Here is an 18,719-nt window from a genome sequence, read left to right on the forward strand (position 1 = left end):
TTTTTTCAAAACAAATAAAATGTATTGTGATTGTGAGTTATGGTTAGAGAGTGGACGACGTATGAGTAGGAAGAGAGGCACTGATTAGACTATGGGAAGGGTGGTAGTGGTTGGTTGGACGTTGCAATTATTAAATGAGGTCTAGAGTATATAATAAGCTTAAAAATGAATTTGCTAAAAAAAATTAGAACCGAATGTAAAAACTTTTCTTCAAAAAGAATTTCAAAAAGTAACAAGAAATATGAGAAGACGAAGGGCCTGTTTGATTAACATTTTAAAGGTTGTTTTTTCTTTTCCAAAATTTAAAAACTAAAAACAGTTGTTAGGTTTATAAATTTTAATTTTTTTTCCTAAATCTGTTTTAAGTTTGGTTGTTTTTAAAACTAAAAAATCAAAACAGGGAGATTGTGTTTTGCTTTTGACTTTTGAGTATTTTATCTCTTCTTAAAACTCAAAAACACGGAGAAAACTAATAATTTTTATTAATGGCCTAGTTTTTCTTTTTTTAATTTTAACAAAAACAAAGTAAATTATATTTTTTAGACAAGCGATGATTCATTAGAAGTATTTCTTCTAGCTCATATTTTAAGCTACAGTAAATTCTAAAAAATTGTTTCAATTTTTCTTTTATATTATATGTACAATTAAATTATATATTAATATAATATAGTAATTATTTTATATTAACGACAATAATACTACTTAAAATTTTGATTTAATTATCAAACGTTTTTCTATTACACACTATAATAGATTATTTTATTTTAATAGTTATTATTCATTTCTAATATATTTAAGTGCTAAACATTATTTTTTTTAATTCTATTAAAAAAAGTTTTTCAAATTTAAGTGCCAAACAATTTTTCTCATTTTTTAATCTTTAAAACAATTTTCAAAATTAAAGTGTCGAACATATTCTTTTGTCATTTTTCTTTTTTATAAAAGTTTTCAAAACAATTTTTAAAACAAATTTTAAAAACTAAAAATCAAAAGTATTTCAAGCAGGCTCTAATTTATTTAGAAGATGAAAATATAAAGTATAATAAATTAAAAATAGTTAAATAATTTTTATATTTTATTAATAAATATGGATATTTGTGAACATATATTTAAGTATTCATATACTTTATCTACGGATATCCTTTAAGCTATTTGCTACGTATCCATGACGGATTTAATTTATTAAAAAATATCCATGGATATTGGTTGTTTTTCCATCTCTACTGGGAACCCCTTTTATAAAATTTGAGTGGCATACAAAGTGACAGTTGCATTCATCTCATATCTAGTAGAGCTCATTCCGTTTGAAGTAATTTACAGAGAATAGCATGACAGGGCTAAAATAACCAATGGGACATAATTTGTTACATTGGCCCAAGTTTGACATAGGTTAATGTCGATAAATATATGATTGAAAAGACATTTATTTCTGTTGAAGGATATTAGGATCTAGGATACAGGACAATCATACTTAATTTTCAATATTGTCTTTAAGATGACATACCATTGAAGATTAATTCATTGAATAAGATGACATAACAATATTGAAGATTAATTCATTGAATAACCTTTAATTTGACTTTCGTGTAAGACCGGTCATAAAGCTTATAAGAAAAAGAAAAACACAAAAAGAAAACTCAATTAAATTTAAGATATTCTTTGTGTGTCTTTATTTATCTCTACTAGTAAAACTATCATTGGTATACTTTTACAAATACAATTAGAATTCTTTTAGTTTTCAAAATATGTTGTAATGGTAATATTCATGCACAACATATGTATAATAACATCATAAACATCTCAAATTTTCATTTAAATTGAAGCTACCGAAATTTATTAAAACATATGAATAAAAATCGAAATTGATGTATTTATTTCTCCACTACATATAGAGTGTGTTTGAATAAACTTTGAGAAGATACAATTATCGTCAATTCCAACAACATAACTATTCCCAGACACAACAACATAACTGATCATGATCTTGGCACTGGCCTACTCCCTTAGGAAACCCCCTTTCTTCGCAATAATCAACACATCCTCGATTGTCACCTGGACAATTGCCTATGGGAGTACAAATCTTATATTTTTCTGCTCCTCCTACAATCAAATAAATAGAGTCAAAATCTGTAGACATTGTATTAACATAATAGAACAAGAATTATATTTAAATTAGATATAGATAATGCAAATGTGTTACCCTGATTCAAACCATAAGCAATACATAGAATGGCAATGAAAAAACAGGCGTAGTTGATGTTGGTTGCCATGTTATCTTAAAAATGAATGCACAGAAATGGCTACAAGAAGAGCTATTTATTGACTTTTTTTACAACATTTTTATAATAATTTTTTTTTTTAAAATTTTCAGACAAGTATCTCACCTGGATCTCATAATCTAATTAAGAGGTCGGGTTTGGCAAGAATATTGAGTCTTTTAAAACATTTTTATAATAATTTAATAGCATGTCCGTCTCTTTAATTTATTATAGTCAAACAAAATTATTATAAATTACTCCCTCCGTTCCTTTTTAAGTGTCGTTTTAGAAAAAAGCTATTCAACCAAGATAGTGGATTATTAGAGTTACTTTTTCTATTATACCCTTATTTATTTTTCTCTTTCCAAATAAATTCAATCATTCACTCTCTTTTTCCAATAACTAATTGAAAAATTTGAGGTGGAGTTATTGAAAAAATAAGGGTATAAATGACAAATTATAACACTAAATTATAAAACGACACTTAAATAGGAACAAAAAAATTCTTCTAAAATGACACTTAAAAAGGAACGGAGGGAGTAATTTATTTTCTTTATATACAGTGAATCCAGTTAATTATTATATGCTTTATGGGACAACTTTTCTTTCCATAAAAAAAAAAGTTGAGTAGTGTACATTCAACCAATCATATGATGCCATCTAATTTTAACACAATTAATTATTTATTAAATATTACAATTGATAATTGTTTTCAAGACATTTTACAGAGAAAGTAACCTTACTCAACTTTTTGAGTTGAATAGATAAGAATTCACCATATTTTATATATAATATAAAGAATATGGGTCTGTTTGGTAAAAATAGCGGTTGATTGATAAGCTAGCTCATAGCTTATAGCTTATGACTGATGGTTGATGACTGATGACTTATACCTTATAGCGGATGGTTGAGACTGATAGCATATAAGCTCATTGAAGTGTTTGGTAAAATTAGCGGTTATAAATGTAAAATGACATAAAAGATATTTAATATATAATTATTTTATTTTAAATTAAAATAAATTATAAGGATTAAAAATGGATTTAATTGAAATAATAAGGATAAAAAAGAAGAACAAATAATAAGCTATAAGACATAAGCTAAAATGCTATTTAAAATAGCGTCTGGAAAATAAGCTATAAACTAGTAAAATAAACTATAAGCTCGTGATAAAAAGACCGTTACCAAACGGGTCTAAATTAGCATATGAGCTTATAAGACATAAGACATAAGCTATAAGCTCGAAAATATGTCTTAACAAACAGAGCCTATAAAGAATTAACCTAATTTAGAATTTTTCATATTCCATATAAATTAGAATATGGAGTGCATCCAGTTAATTATTATATGTTTTATATATAATATGGAAAATTTTCTTTATATGGAGTGAATCCAGTTAATTATTATGTTTTATATGGAGTGAATCAAGTTAATTATTATATGTTTTATATATTATATGTTTTATATAAAGAATTAACCTAATTTAGAATTTTTCATATGTATTTTTCATATTCTAAATTAAGTTAATTCTTTATATATAAAATATATATGTTAATTTTTGGGAAGCACCCCTTTTTAAAATAAATTAATTATGGGAAAATTTTAAATTAAGTTAATTTTTTATGTGGCATAAATGAGAAAATTCTAAATTAAGTTACAAATTAATAGGAAAAAAAGATAGTGTGTTCCGTAGATGCATTTACGTAAAAAAAAATCAATTTTTTAAAGAGGGGGTGATTTTGAAAATGTATCTACGGAAACTGGGGACATTTTTGAATTTTTTTGCGGTGCATAAGAGATTCATGGGGTGGATTGAGAAATCACCTTGTTTAATTTTAAAAGTAAGTGTAGAACAATTTAATTATTAAAAAAAATTGTGAAATAATATAATTATATAAAATACGAGTTACAATGTGAAAAACTTTTTTTTAATTAAATTAATTTTCTGAGATAAGATTTTTTTAAAAAATTATATAACATAATTTTATTTAAGTATTTTGTATATTTGAACCTAAAAACTGAGAAGGGGTAGGTTCTTTGTTTCTAAATTTATTCACAAACAGAGACTTATCACTGTGAGCTGTGGAAGAAGGAAAAAGAAACATTTGATCTCCTTGCGTGGTAACATTTTTTCCTAAACCTTTCTATCTTTTATAATTTCTCTTTTAATGGTATACGATCCCATCGACATGATTTGTGTATACTCCAATTGAAAGAAAAATAATCATGAAATCATCACATGCAATAAGATCCAAACAAAACTATATTCTTGATTTATTTTCTTGTGTTTTGCAGGATTTTAACCTATTGCATTCAATAGTGCGATCGTCATCAATGACTGAAATCTTAAAAATGTGTGCTACCAAACCTCTTGTATCAGCAATGGCCTCCATTGTGCTAATGCGGACTATCACGAATGAACTCATTCCCCATGAGCTTCGAATTTTTTTTCAATCAGGTATTCATCATCTTTCTCGTCAATTTTCGGCGCAATTCACCATAGTCATTGAAGAATTTCAAGGGATGGCAAGAAACCAAGTTTTCGAGGCTGCAGAAGCCTATCTTGGAACTAAAGCAACTGTCTCAGCAGAAAGAGTTAAGGTAAGCAAATCCGAGGATCAAAAAACTCTTTCATTCAATATTGATAGAAACGAAGGTGTGAATGATGTTTTCGAAAGTGTTAGTGTTAAGTGGAAACTAATTTGCATAGAAGTCGATAAGTCTCGGATTCGTCATTACGATGGAGACTCCTCGTCCATTTCAGAAATAAGATCCTACGAACTAACTTTTAAAAAGAAACACAAGAACAAAATCTTTGATTCATATTTGCCTAATGTGATGGAGATAGCTCAAAAAATTAAACATGGGGACATAGCGGTTAAGATTCACTCAAATGAATATGATTGTTGGAATCCCGGTTAAGTTCAACCATCCAATGAATTTCAACACTCTTGCGATCGATGAAAAGCTTCAAAGGGAAATTGTGAATGATTTGGACAAGTTTGTGAGGGCTAAAGAGTTTTATAGAAGAACCGGGAAAGCTTGGAAACGCGGTTACTTGTTGTATGGTCCTCCTGGTACTGGAAAGTCTAGTTTGATTGCAGCCATGGCTAACTATCTCAACTATGATATCTATGAATTGGATCTCACTGATGTAATAGACAATAAGTGCTTGAAGCATTTGATGCTTACCATGCCCAACCGTTCTATACTCGTGATTGAGGATATTGATTGCACTATAAATCTGCAGAATCGAGAAGAAGATAAAGAAATGGTTAATAATGGACACAACAAGGTGACACTATCAGGACTATTGAATGCTGTTGATGGTCTTTGGTCATGTTGTTCCGAGGAACACATAATTGTTTTTACAACAAATCACAAAGAAAGACTTGATCCTGCCTTGTTAAGACCTGGTAGAATGGACAAACAAATTCATTTGTCATATTGCAATTTTTCTGCTTTTAAGCAATTGGCAGTGAATTATCTCTGCATTACTCGACATGAACTGTATGAAAAGATTGAAGAACTTTTAGGACAAGTGAAAGTTACTCCAGCTGAAATTGCAGAAGTGCTAATAAAGGATGTTGATGTTACAGAATGCCTACAAGACCTTATCAATTTCCTCCATACCAGGAAAATGAACAAGGAAGAGATTAAGAATAGGAATGTGAACTTGCCTCCGTTAGCAGAGATCCCCGTGGCGATTTCCCTTTTGGGGCTCCAAAGATGTGGAATTTTCCCCCCGCGAGGACGGGGACGGAGAACAAAGTCTCTCAAAAGGTAGAGAAAATCATAATCTAGGTAGAGTGAAGAAATATTAAAGAAGATCATAATCTAGGTAGAGAAAATATATAGGTCATGTTTGGTTCTGTAATATAAAATGTTAAGCTAAATCTCTGTAGAGCTACTTCTATACTGCTACAGGCTTCTTCTTGAGACTAGAGATTATCTTGATGAGTTGGGTCATTGATTTTCATATCAAACCTACAAAGGGATATTACAACTATATAAAGTTTCAAGTTCTTTGATGTTATTTTTTATAGTTCAAACTTTAACATTCATCTAGTAGGAGTTAGGCTAATACTAAAGAAAATGCAAGGTTAGAATCATATAGTAATAATTTCTCTCAATGCACATAATCAAACCTTAAATATGCTAAAAGCACTTTTATGGTTTATTGTTTTTTATGTACTATAATTATGAGCAAGGTCTTCAATATGGTCTTTGCATCATCAGATTAGGATCTGAATCGGAGGGAGGCTCAAACGTTCTTCTCATTGACCTCAAAGAAAAGGTTACATATGTAAATTAAAAATCAATCACTTGGTCAGTGAAACACAAATAGATACTTTATGAAATGATTTTCCAATATTTGGTAGTATGGGGAGTCACAGGTGCCGCATGTTTAAGGCCATTGAAAGTTATTTTCAATATCTGATGATTTTCAAATTTTCCAAACACATACTAAGACTCACACTCATACTCTAGAACTAGACTGGAGCATACGAAAGTCAGTGCAAGAAAATGATTTTCATCACAACAATTTATGGCCATAAGGTTCTAGACTTCTAGTTCCAGTAAGAAGATAGACAATTTTCGTTATCCATATGAACCATGGTTCTAAAAAGTATTAGAAGCATCTGGGGCGAAGGACTTTTGGAGTTCATGATATGGTTGTATTGACCATGGTCTTTGTCAGTATTTGTTGAGAAATGACACTCTGAGACATTATCATTTCCTCTTCCAATTGGTAAGATCACTACAACAAATAACGCTTTTCATGACGAAACTTTCACGTTAACTAAAAAAAAAATCGAGGTTTTATTCCAAGACGCACCATATATATATATATATATATATATATATATATATATATATATATATATATATATATATATATATAGGGCATATCATATGAGAATGCTTTTTTTATATGAGAATGTGAGAATGAATCTGAACCATTGGATTTTAAAATAAATGGTGGAGATTATTGATGAATCTTTTTTTCTCTCTCTAAGATTTTGAAATAAATGATGTAGGAGAGAGAAAAAAAAGATTCACCCATAATCTCCACCATTTATTTTAAAATCTAATGGTTCAGATTCATTCTCACATTCTCATATAAAATATATATATATATATATATATATATATATATATATATTAAAAAAACAACTTGTGGCCTCGATTGTTTTAAAAACCGAGGTGATATACCATTCAGGACATGTTTCGAATCCCAACTATGCATTTGATGTTTTTATTTGTTAAAATACGTAAAATAAATAATTTAATCATTAGGTTTCTTTGATAACCCGAGGGATAAAATAATTAGATTTTACTATAAAACACTCGCTGAACAGATTTCACCCTAATGTTATCTTATTTATACCCGCCCCTCCGTCGAATGCATCAATTTTTTTTGATGAATTGCAAAACTGAAAAAAAATGTTATTCTACCTTGAACAAAACATTTTTCAGCTTTTGCAATCCATCTCAAACAGTGGTGTTGATGTTGAAGGTTTTGAACAACTATGATTTATTCCTAAAAGTCTTTACTGATGGATTGCAAGTGCAGAACAAACATTTTTTAATTTTTGGAACAAACAACTAATTAGAAGTTGGATGCATTCAAAGAATGCAAATTGTACACGCTAGTGAAGAAAGTGATAATGATAACATTACCAATCAATTTTGGTGAAGGCATTTATGACATTCGAGTGTAGATCTCTAGCATCTTGTATGAGACCTGGACATGCTTTATTTTTAATATTCTGGGTAAACAATCTTGATATTCTGCGAAGATTTGTTGCATACAATCTATTTTTTATATTATGGGTAAACAATATAACCATTTAAAAAAAAAATACTCTAACCCCTCGGTTTTTTTTCACCGAGGGGTTAGAATAAAATGATTTTTTTTTACAAAAATGATTACATTGTTTACCCTGAATATTACAAATACATTGTATGCAACAAATATTGTATGGAACCTGCTCATACTGTAATTTTAATATTCTAGGTAAACAATCTTGATATTCTGCGAAGATTTGTTGCATACAATGTATTTTTTAATATTCTGGATAAATAAATAAAAAATTATAAAAAAAAAATTTACTCTAACCCCTCGACTGTTTTAAAAACCGAGATGATACTAAAATGTTTTTTCACTATTTCCAATCAAATACCTTAATAAAATCTTTGTGGTCCATTTAAAGGTTATCAACGCTCAAGAATCTACCATTAGTGATTCACATGAAACCTAAGGGACGTCCATTATATAAGTTCTCTAATAATATTGAAAATCTAAATAAAACGTATGAAGCACTTGAAACCTAAGGAAATTTGAAAAAAATTTCTACGATAGATTGCAAGAGCAGAAAATCATTTGAGTTCAAGGTTTGTTCTATTACATTTTTATTTGTATCGAAAATATTTTTTTATTATTAATATTAATTATCTTACCCTTTTTGGACAAAAATCTCACCTATGTCGATGTTGTATGCCTTTACTACTTCATATACTTGTAGAGAGGATTCACTAGTATAACTACAAGATATCTTCGTTAGTTTACCTATACTCCAAATTAGATGAAGTTAGTTATTGGAAGATGAGACAAATGACATGAAACAATTTAATGTTCCACGTAATTTACATACATGCTAATTATTAATTTCACATTAATTATTAATTACACAATACTTGTACATTTATATTAACTATTTTCATCAGAACCATTTTCAAGCATGGATCCTGCAACATTTTCTCGGTATCTATTAGATCCATGGTTTTATGATTGACATAAATTTTGCTAAAACATGGTTCTTAACTGATGTTGAGCAAGATGTCATGACATCTTAACCAACTGGTACAACAAAGTTTGTTGTTACTATTTTTTACAGATGTTCCGACAGATGTTGCGACACGTTATACCAGAACATCATGACAGTACAGTTGGTTTAAATCCTTGAAGATTTGATAGAAAAATATGAGATTCTAGAAGATTCTACTACTCATACAGGCGTAACCAAGCAAGGATGTTTTAGGAACAATCCATATTTGATTGGTTTCATAAAAAGGCTCTTGGAGAGTTTTTAGGAAACTTTGAAGATTTGTTCCTATTTTTGTGTGAAGATCTTGCAGCTGATTTTAAAGTAGAAGATTGAATTTGATTTAAGAGTCCAAGCCAATACTGCAAGAGTCTATAAATAAGGACTTTTTTAACCTAAAATAACAAGCTCTTTGTGTTTTTGTGTATGTCACTCATGTATATTTTGATACATTGAGGTAGACTGATTGTTCTCACTCATGAGCTTTTAAGCAAAGAGTTGAGTATTGTTCTTAGTTTAAAGCTTTTAAGCAAAACTAAGTATTGTTTATTGGAAGTGTAATCTTCTACTTTGGTTCTTGTCACAGGTTTGTGACTGGTTTTATTACTGGGGCGATTGTGGGAAGTGAGAGAGGGTTTTCATATCTAGGAGGTTCCTATGTAGAAATTACATAGGGTAGTGATTATGTGATAAGTTGTAAACTGAGATTGTTTAGTCTTTGAACTAATTCTATTTATTGGGTGAGCTCTAGGTAGAATATATTCTGGTACTATGGATAAGAATGGAGGATACAACAACAAACCACCTATATTAGATGGTTCAAATTATGACTGGTGGAAGGTCAGAATGGTGACTTTTATGTGGTCTGCCCTCGAGTATTTCGAGAAGGAGATTTAATTTGGTTCTAAAGAAGATCTTGACGATTCACTGAGATTCACGTGATAAGTGGACACCTAACTATGAAGATCCATCACGTGATAAGAGGAGCTCTAATCCTCATGACAATGGACAATGAAGAATTGCCACACCCAGTGAATTAGGATGCAGTCAAGAAATACTACGCCTAAATAACAAAACAAGTCCGCTAAGTCGAAAACCTATAGCAACTTAGAGAAAAAGAGACATCCTGGTGGACTGAAAATTCGAAAGGACGATTCAGACAAAAGTTAAAAAACAAAAAAATAAATATTCATATATATATATATATATATATATATATATATATATATATATATATATATATATATATATATATATATATATATATATATATATATATATATATATATATCCTCTTGTAGGCTTTGCTTGGTTTGAGAGAAATTAAGAAGAGAGAGATAGGGAAGAGAGAAAGAGAAGAGAAGTAGGGGATTTCTTCTGCTTGGCAAGCAGAGAAAATGAGAAGAGAGAAGAATAAATGGTGGGACCCATACCTTTTTTCTTTCTCCCCTAAAATGAGAAGAAATAGCAAAGGATGTCCACAAAGTCTTATATGTCATTGCTTTTTCAAAATATAATTTATTTCCTTCTTCTTTTCGATTATAAAAAAATAACCACACGTTGGATTAAAAAAATTAGGTTTTAGATTGATAATTTTTTATTAATAAATAATATATTTTTATGGGATATAAGTAATAATTAATTAAAACAAATTTATTTTATAAATAAATAAAAATATATTATTAATTAAATTAAATATAAGTTATATATTGATTTTAACTCAAGGATATTTTAGTCTTTTTAAAAAATAATATCATCTCTTTCTCTTCTATTTCTCTCTTCATTCTCTTATACCAAACAATACACCAAATCTATTTTATTTCTCATCTCTTTCTCTCATCTTTTATTCTTTCTCACCTCTTTCTCTCTAACTCAACTTCTTCTCTCCACCAAACACACCCGTAATGATTAACTCAATTACACTTAGTGTATTATGGAATTCTTAATGAAATCTTAACATAATGAAACATTGTTTTCCTTTTATTGTAATTTCTTTTTTTAATATAATTTTATTAAATATTAGTTTTTATAAATTAATTTAAATTAATGAAAATAATATAAATGAAATGGAAAATAAGATTATCTAGATGACAATGTAGGGACTTGGATCCTCACAATCTATATTGCTCAATTTTTCTCAAGGTAAAATAACCAAAGTGCATATGTTAAGAGAATCATATTAGAGCAAAATATTTTTTTTAAAAAAAATTATGTTTATATATAAAATTAATCGATTATTGGTGAAATAATAATTGATTGAAAAATTGAATTTTTTTCAATATATAAAGCATACTCAAATATCTATTTCTTTTCTCTTAAAAACAGTTAAAGATACTAATTTATTAAAACTTCTTATTTTTTCAACATATAAAAGCATATTCAAGATCTTTATTTATCACAAAAATAATAAACAATACTAATTGATAAATATTTTTTAATATATGAAGCATACTCAAAGATCTATTCTCTAAAAAAACTTAAAATAATAATTGATTAAAAATTATTAAAAAATAAAATTTTAATCACTTAAGATACTTAATTGTTGATTGTATTTCATTAAAAATTAAATTATTTCGCATGCTTTGTATATTGCAAGCAAATTAAATTTTAATTAATTAGTTTTGTTTAGTAATTTTTCAAAAATAACATAAATCTTTGAATATGATTTTATATTGAAAAAAAACCAATCCATTATTATAGTGAATTTTTTTATCGTATTTCCAAAAAAAGTGAGATTGTTTCGTATGAATTGAATATTAAAAATTATCAAAATTTTAATTATTTGTTATTGTTTTTTTGTTGTTATTGTTTTTTCTAGTATAAAGAAAAGATAAATTGGTGAGTATATTTTACATATAGAAAAAAATAATTTTTTAGTCAGTTAATATATTTAATTGTTGATTGTATTTCAGAAGAAAAATATAGATTATTTTAAATGGTTTATAGATTAAAAAAATTTAATTTTTAATCAATTACTATGCCTCCCTCCTGTTTCCTTGAAGTTTCAGAATAATATTGTTAGATCAATCACGCTAACCTCATGGACAATATACGTAGACTTATCTGTCTGAACAAGTCAGATAACTTTTATGTCTGTGAGCTCAACGTGTATCATGTTTTTGCCATCCAAATATTGGTTTATTAATGCCACCTTTTTCAAAAACTTGTTCATACACTATATATAGAGTAGACTTCAATGTGACAAGTGAAGCTTTCAGTCAAAATACAGAGAGCACATGCATTGTGAACAAAGATAAGTCCTTTTTCTGTGCTCCTCGTGATGAAGAGAAATCCATTGTCATTTACTAGCTATATGGAAAAAGTTGAAAATTTTAGATTCTCTAAATGAAAGCTGTCGAGAACCGAATAATGTGAAATCTTATGCTATATTCAATTACCTCATTTAATGTCATTGGGGGATAGCTGCTTTACACTTCTTCAACATATAAACGCATCTTGATGTCAAAATAAATACTCCTTCCGTCTCAAAATAAATGTCGTTTAAAGTTGTTACTTAAGAAAAATAATGATTGAGTCAGATAACTTTTTTACAAAATTACCCTTAATTACTATTGGTTGTTATATATTGATATGACTTGAAAAGAGTGTAAATAAGAGATAAAGTTGGTACAAATTAATTAATGTTGTATTGGAAAAGTAAAAAGACTATTATTTTGAGATAACTTTTTATGGTTAAAAAGACACTTATTTTGGGAGAGAGTAAATATAAAAGCATCTTCAAATATTAATTTATTTCTAATTAACAATTCCAATTGATTAAATTTTTTTTTTTTAAATATATAATGCAAACTCAAATTTTATTTATTTTTCTCAAAAAGCAATTAAAAGTAATAATTGAATAAAATTTTACTTTTTTTCAATATATAAAGCATACTCAAAGGTCTATTCTCTAAAAATTATTAACAATACTAATTGATAAAAAAAATTGTTTGTTAAAAAATATCTTTATACATTAAAAAATACATTTTTTAATCAATTAGTATAATTAATTGTTGATTGTATTTAAAAAAAAGTTATTTTGCATGCTTTATATAATAAAAACAAATTAATCTTTAATCAATTAGTATTGTTTTTTTTATAGAAAAAAATAGATATTTGAATATGCATATGTATTGTAATTAAATCAATTTTTTAATCATTTAGTATAGTTAATTGTTGATTGTATTTTAAATAAAAAAGAGATTGTTTCCTATGTTTTATAAATTAAAAAAAAAATCAATTTTTTAATCAATTGTTATTGTTATTTTTTTAAATTTAGAGAAAAGATATATATGTGAGTATGCTTTACTTATTGAAAATAAATAAATTTTTAATCAATTAAGATATTTAATTAATTGTTGATTGTATTCCAGAAAAAATTATTTATATTCTTTATATAGTAGAAAAAAAATAATTTTTAAGCAATTAGTATATTTATTTGTTTATAGTGTCTAAAAATTAGATTTTAGAGGAGTTATAATTAAATAATTTCCCAATTAAATGTCAAATTTATATACAAAAATAGTTTTTTTTTTAATATTTTGTTTCAATATGTTGTTTAGGATGTACACTTTTTTATTTTATCATTAAATTAATTAAATGGTTAAGATTTAAGATTGAGGAAGATTGAAATAATTATAGATTGAGAAGATACAAATAGACAATGTACACATTATTTTAATCCTGCCACAGTGCCATATATTTAAAAAAAAATGATCTATAATCATTTTTTTTAACCAATTGTAGAAAGGAATCAAAACTTTGGTAAAAAAGTTAACATTTTGATCTAAATATTTAGCAGTATATATATGTGAACCCAAAAAGAAAGTAGGGGTAGGTTTTCTCGTTCGTAATTTATTGATAAATAGAGAATTAGTATTGTTAGTCTGAGCTCTCGAAGAAGGAAAGCAACATTTGATCTTCCTGCGTGGTAACATTTTCTTCCAAAACTTACTTATTTTGCAATTTCTGTTTATGTGAATGTGTGTAAATATTGATTGATAGTCACACGATACTGATTGTTGTCGTTGTCGCGGTTAAATTAACCACGATTTCCTTTTCATCATAGTTAATAGTCATATTGGCATTTTTTCAATACCGTTTTGTCGCGGTGGTTTTTACAACCTTGATCGAGAATTAAATCTGATATGAGTCTTATACGTCAAGTTAAAATTTATTATTATTTTGTTTTTATGATTTCTCTATTTTTTAGGTTTAAATGGCCTCTTTATTCAAATACCTTGCTATGCACGTCTTCATTTCTGGATCTCAACAAAATTATAATTTTGATTATTTTCCTATGTTTTGCAGGATTTCAATCTATTGCATTCAATATTCTGATTTTCGTCAATGACTGAAATCACAAAAATGTTTGATACCAAAGCTCTTGTACCTGCAATTACCTCAATTGTGCTAATGCGGACTATCACAAATGAACTCGTTCCTCATGAGCTTCTACATTTTTTTCAATCAGGAATTCATCATCTTTTTCGTCAATTTTCGGCGCAATTCACCATAGTCATTGAAGAATTTCAAGGGATGGCAAGAAACCAAGTTTTTGAGGCTGCAGAAATATACCTTGGAACTAAAGCAACTGTCTCAGCAGATAGAGTTAAAGTAAGCAAATCCGAGGATCATAAAAAGCTTTCATTCAATATTGATAGAAATGAAGAAGTGAGTGATGTTTTTGAAGGTGTTAGTGTAAAGTGGAAACTAATTTGCATATCTGTCGACTCGTCGAGAATTCGTCATTACGATCATGAGTCCTCGTCTGTGGCAGAAATAAGATCATACGAGATAACTTTTCACAAGAAACACAAGAATAAGATCTTTGATTCATATTTGCCTTATGTGATGGAAGTAGCTAAGAAAATTAAACAAGGAAACGTAGCTGTTAAGATTCACTCAAATGAATATAACAGTTGGAGTCATGAACCTGTTAAGTTCAACCATCCAATGAGTTTCAACACTCTTGCAATTGATGAAAAGCTTCAAAGAGAAATTGTGAATGATTTGGACAAGTTTGTGAAGGCTAAAGAGTTTTATAGAAGAACGGGAAAAGCTTGGAAACGCGGTTACTTGTTGTATGGTCCTCCTGGTACTGGCAAGTCTAGCTTGATTGCAGCCATGGCTAACTATCTCAACTATGATATCTATGACTTGGATCTCACTGATGTAATAGACAATAAGTGCTTGAGGCAGCTTCTTCTCAGAATGTCCAACCGTTCTATACTTGTGATAGAGGATATTGATTGCACTATTAATCTGCAGAACCGAGAAAAAGATGAAGAAGTGGTTGATAATGGATCCAATAAGGTATGTATTTCAGTATAAATAAGGGATGACTCGAATGCGACTATATCAAACTCTTTTGTTCATGTCAAAGTTACAATGATGACAAAATTTTAAACTAATGTTTGATTATAATTTTTCAACAGATGACACTATCAGGACTATTGAATGCTGTTGATGGTCTTTGGTCGTGTTGTGGAGAGGAACACATAATTGTTTTCACAACAAATCACAAAGAAAGACTTGATCCTGCTTTGTTAAGGCCTGGTAGAATGGACAAGCAGATTCATTTGTCATATTGTAACTTCTATGCTTTTAAGCAATTAGCCATCAACTATCTTTGCATTAGCGAACATGAACTGTACGAAAAGATTGAACAACTTTTAGGACAAGTTGAAGTTACTCCAGCTGAAATAGCAGAAGAGCTTACAAAGGATGTTGATGCTACAGAAATCCTACAAGACCTTATCAAATTCCTCCAAACTAAGAAAATGATCAAAGAAGAGATTAAGAATGAAGAAAATTACAATGATGAAGAACAAGAACTAGGTAGAGAAAATATATAGGTCATGTTTGGTTCTGTACTATAAAATTTACATATAAAACATTAAGTTTAAGTAGATTACCTGAGAGTTGAGATTATCTTGAGTAGGATCTTGATCATCTTTTTTAAAGGAGCAGTAAGTTAATGGAAAAAGAAATGACATGGTTAGCATCATTATGTCGCTGTAAACAATGGCTCATCTGATTATATAATTTTAATTTTGCTCGATGTTTGTTTATAAGAGTAGTCCATATACGTGTGATACAAGCAAAGTTAAATTGCTAGAGACAAAGGAAAGTTATATCATATAATCAGGGACGAATCAAACCAATCGATAAACTTACAAGTATCTTGTTCAATAGTTTGATCGTGATTTCTGGTTTGGATATCTCAATGTATGAGATAAGAAGGCTGGGTCCATTGGTAGTGCTGAGAAAGTGTTAGTGGGCGTTAATGATAAAATGCCCAAAGAATGGAGAATGTATGTACTTAAGAAACGAAAGTGTAAGGGGTTTTGGGAATGACCTTGAGTGCAATTTACACACCCCTAGTGGAAGCATTGAGTTTATCCTTGATTCCTTCTACTCCTTTAAGAGTCAAGTTAGATGATGGGCACCATCACTACTAAAAAATTCGCTTTTAGTGATCGAATTAGAGACAAAAAAAGAGACCAAAAAAGCTAAAAAATTGAATTAGTGTTATTTTTCATAAAATAAAATAAAAAGTAGTGATACCTAAGAATTGAACAACTTACCACTATACCATTTCACATCTATTGTTATATTTTATATTTAAACATATATGTTAAAACATTAAAAAATATGAAAATTTTATTAAAAATTAAAATTGAAAGAGAATTAAAACTTTAAAAAATTTGAAAGGAAGTAATAATATAATAAAAAGAATTAAAAATAAAAAACAAAACAAAAAATATTAGTGACCGAAATTTTGGTCTCTAATTTATATATATAAATTAAATTGCATAAAAAATATTTTTTATGACCGATTTAATGACATCTCAAAATTTGCTTATGAATATTAAATTTTGGTGGCTAATTCGGTCACTACAGTGATTGAAATTTCGGTCACTAAATTTTGGTCTCTAAATCGATGACTGATGTATTTTATTGACCGATTTGGTGACCTATTAAAATTGGCTCATGAATATTTTATTTCGGTAGCTAATTCGGTCACTACAATGACCAAATTTTTTTGGTCTCGGTCACTAAAAACAAATTTTCTAGTATGTTATAACCATAGGCAAATGTCACATGTGTCGGTTATTTAAGGAGAGGTGCAGGTGACTATAAATGCTTATGTGTTGTAGTTTGAGGTGTGGACCTTATAATGGAAGTGGTGTTGTTGGAAATTTGGGGAAAGTTACTATGGATTGGAAGAAAATGTCCAAGGTTTTCAATCATAGTAAAAAATATTGAAGTTACAAGGTCTATTGATTTAGGTGTTTGTAGGTATAAAATTGATAATTCTACAAAAGATTTTTTGAAAATTTTGATGACGACAACGGTTGATGTTTGACGTCGGTGACAATACTTGTCAACTCTTTAATGATGGTGACCCAATTAAAAAAATATTTTAAGACTCTTTAAAAAAAGAGATTCAAGATTGAAGTGCTTATATGATCATTGTATTTGACAATGAATCTTGAAGCTTCGGAACAATTTAAGAGAGATAGTGTTAAAGTCCGTCAAGTTGTCATTGTCTAAGTGACCAGAGTCTTATAAAAGTAATGAAGTAGCTCATAAGTTTTAAGCCAATTGACACACACTCAAGTCTTTTTTCTAACCTTTTTATATCTTAAAAATATTTTTTAAGACCAAGCCAATTGATTAGGTAATTATTCACTATCTTTTCAACTACCCAATGAATCGTCAACTTAAGCAAATTGATGAACCCTAAAACTCAACATATTCATTCACCATTGTTATTCGTCTTTAAGTTTTCATACATTTAAATCTTATTTTGTTAATTACAATTCGAGATCACATAATCAAATCAATACTTTTCATGACTCATTATAAATTAACTATAGAACGGCAGTAATATTACTCAGTCTCTGTGGATACGATATATTAAAAAATATTTACCCAAAATACTTTCAACAAATTGGCGCCGTTGCCGGGGACTGTGTCAATATTGCATGCATTGCAATAGTCATATTATTTTTAGTTATTTGCTTAATTTTAGATTTTTTCTTTAGTTACTTAATTTTAGATTTTTTGTTTAGTTACTTAATTTTAGATTTGTAGTTTAGTTCCTTTATTTTAGATTTTTTTGTTTAGTTCCTTTATTTTAGATTTTTAGTTAGTTACTTTATTTTAGATTTTGTTAGTGCAATAGTCTTTTAATTTTGATTTTTTATTATTATTTTTTTTAGTTGTTATTTCACTTGTTTGCTAGTTTTGTAGATGTTTGTTTGTCGGAATGTGGGACCCAAATATAAATGTTGCGATTCATGCTCAAAACGAGATCCTATTTCAACAAATGGAGTATCTCCTTCAAAGTGTGTCACAGTTCACGCCTCAAGTTAATGAGTTTTATGATAACGGATGGTGCACACCGGAAGATGCGATGGAGTATCCTATGGCTAACCATGAATACCAACAACAAGTGCTTTCACACTATAATCAAGGTTATCAAAGAGGACCTACTGAGTTAGAGGAAACCATGAATCAATTCATGCAATTCTCTTTAGCCATTCAACAAAATCGGGAAACACAAGATGTTCAACTTACCAAATTCTTCACCGAGCAAAACGTAAGTCAAGTCTCAACTTTT

At 28.4% G+C, this 18,719-nt stretch overlaps 1 protein-coding gene, 1 long non-coding RNA gene and 1 pseudogene across 2 annotated transcripts; 2 read left to right on the plus strand and 1 right to left on the minus strand.

The window, feature by feature from the left end:
- Positions 1–1,850: 1,850 nt before the first annotated feature.
- Positions 1,851–2,290, minus strand: LOC131647803 (uncharacterized). The gene is made up of 2 exons (XR_009297966.1): positions 2,201–2,290; positions 1,851–2,100 (listed from the first exon to the last, which is right to left on the minus strand). It is a non-coding gene; the product is annotated as an uncharacterized LOC131647803 (long non-coding RNA).
- Positions 2,291–4,610: 2,320 nt separating this feature from the next.
- Positions 4,611–6,071, plus strand: LOC131647804 (AAA-ATPase At3g50940-like; annotated as a pseudogene).
- Positions 6,072–13,939: 7,868 nt separating this feature from the next.
- Positions 13,940–16,107, plus strand: LOC131647805 (AAA-ATPase At3g50940-like). The gene is made up of 3 exons (XM_058917635.1): positions 13,940–14,018; positions 14,399–15,403; positions 15,526–16,107. Exons 2-3 carry the CDS (start codon positions 14,438–14,440, stop codon positions 15,943–15,945), a joined length of 1,386 nt encoding a protein of 461 aa, XP_058773618.1. The 5' UTR covers positions 13,940–14,018; positions 14,399–14,437; the 3' UTR covers positions 15,946–16,107.
- The last annotated feature ends 2,612 nt before the right edge of the window (positions 16,108–18,719 follow it).

The sequence above is a fragment of the Vicia villosa genome, linkage group LG2, assembly GCF_029867415.1.
Source record: "Vicia villosa cultivar HV-30 ecotype Madison, WI linkage group LG2, Vvil1.0, whole genome shotgun sequence".
NCBI lineage: Eukaryota > Viridiplantae > Streptophyta > Magnoliopsida > Fabales > Fabaceae > Vicia > Vicia villosa.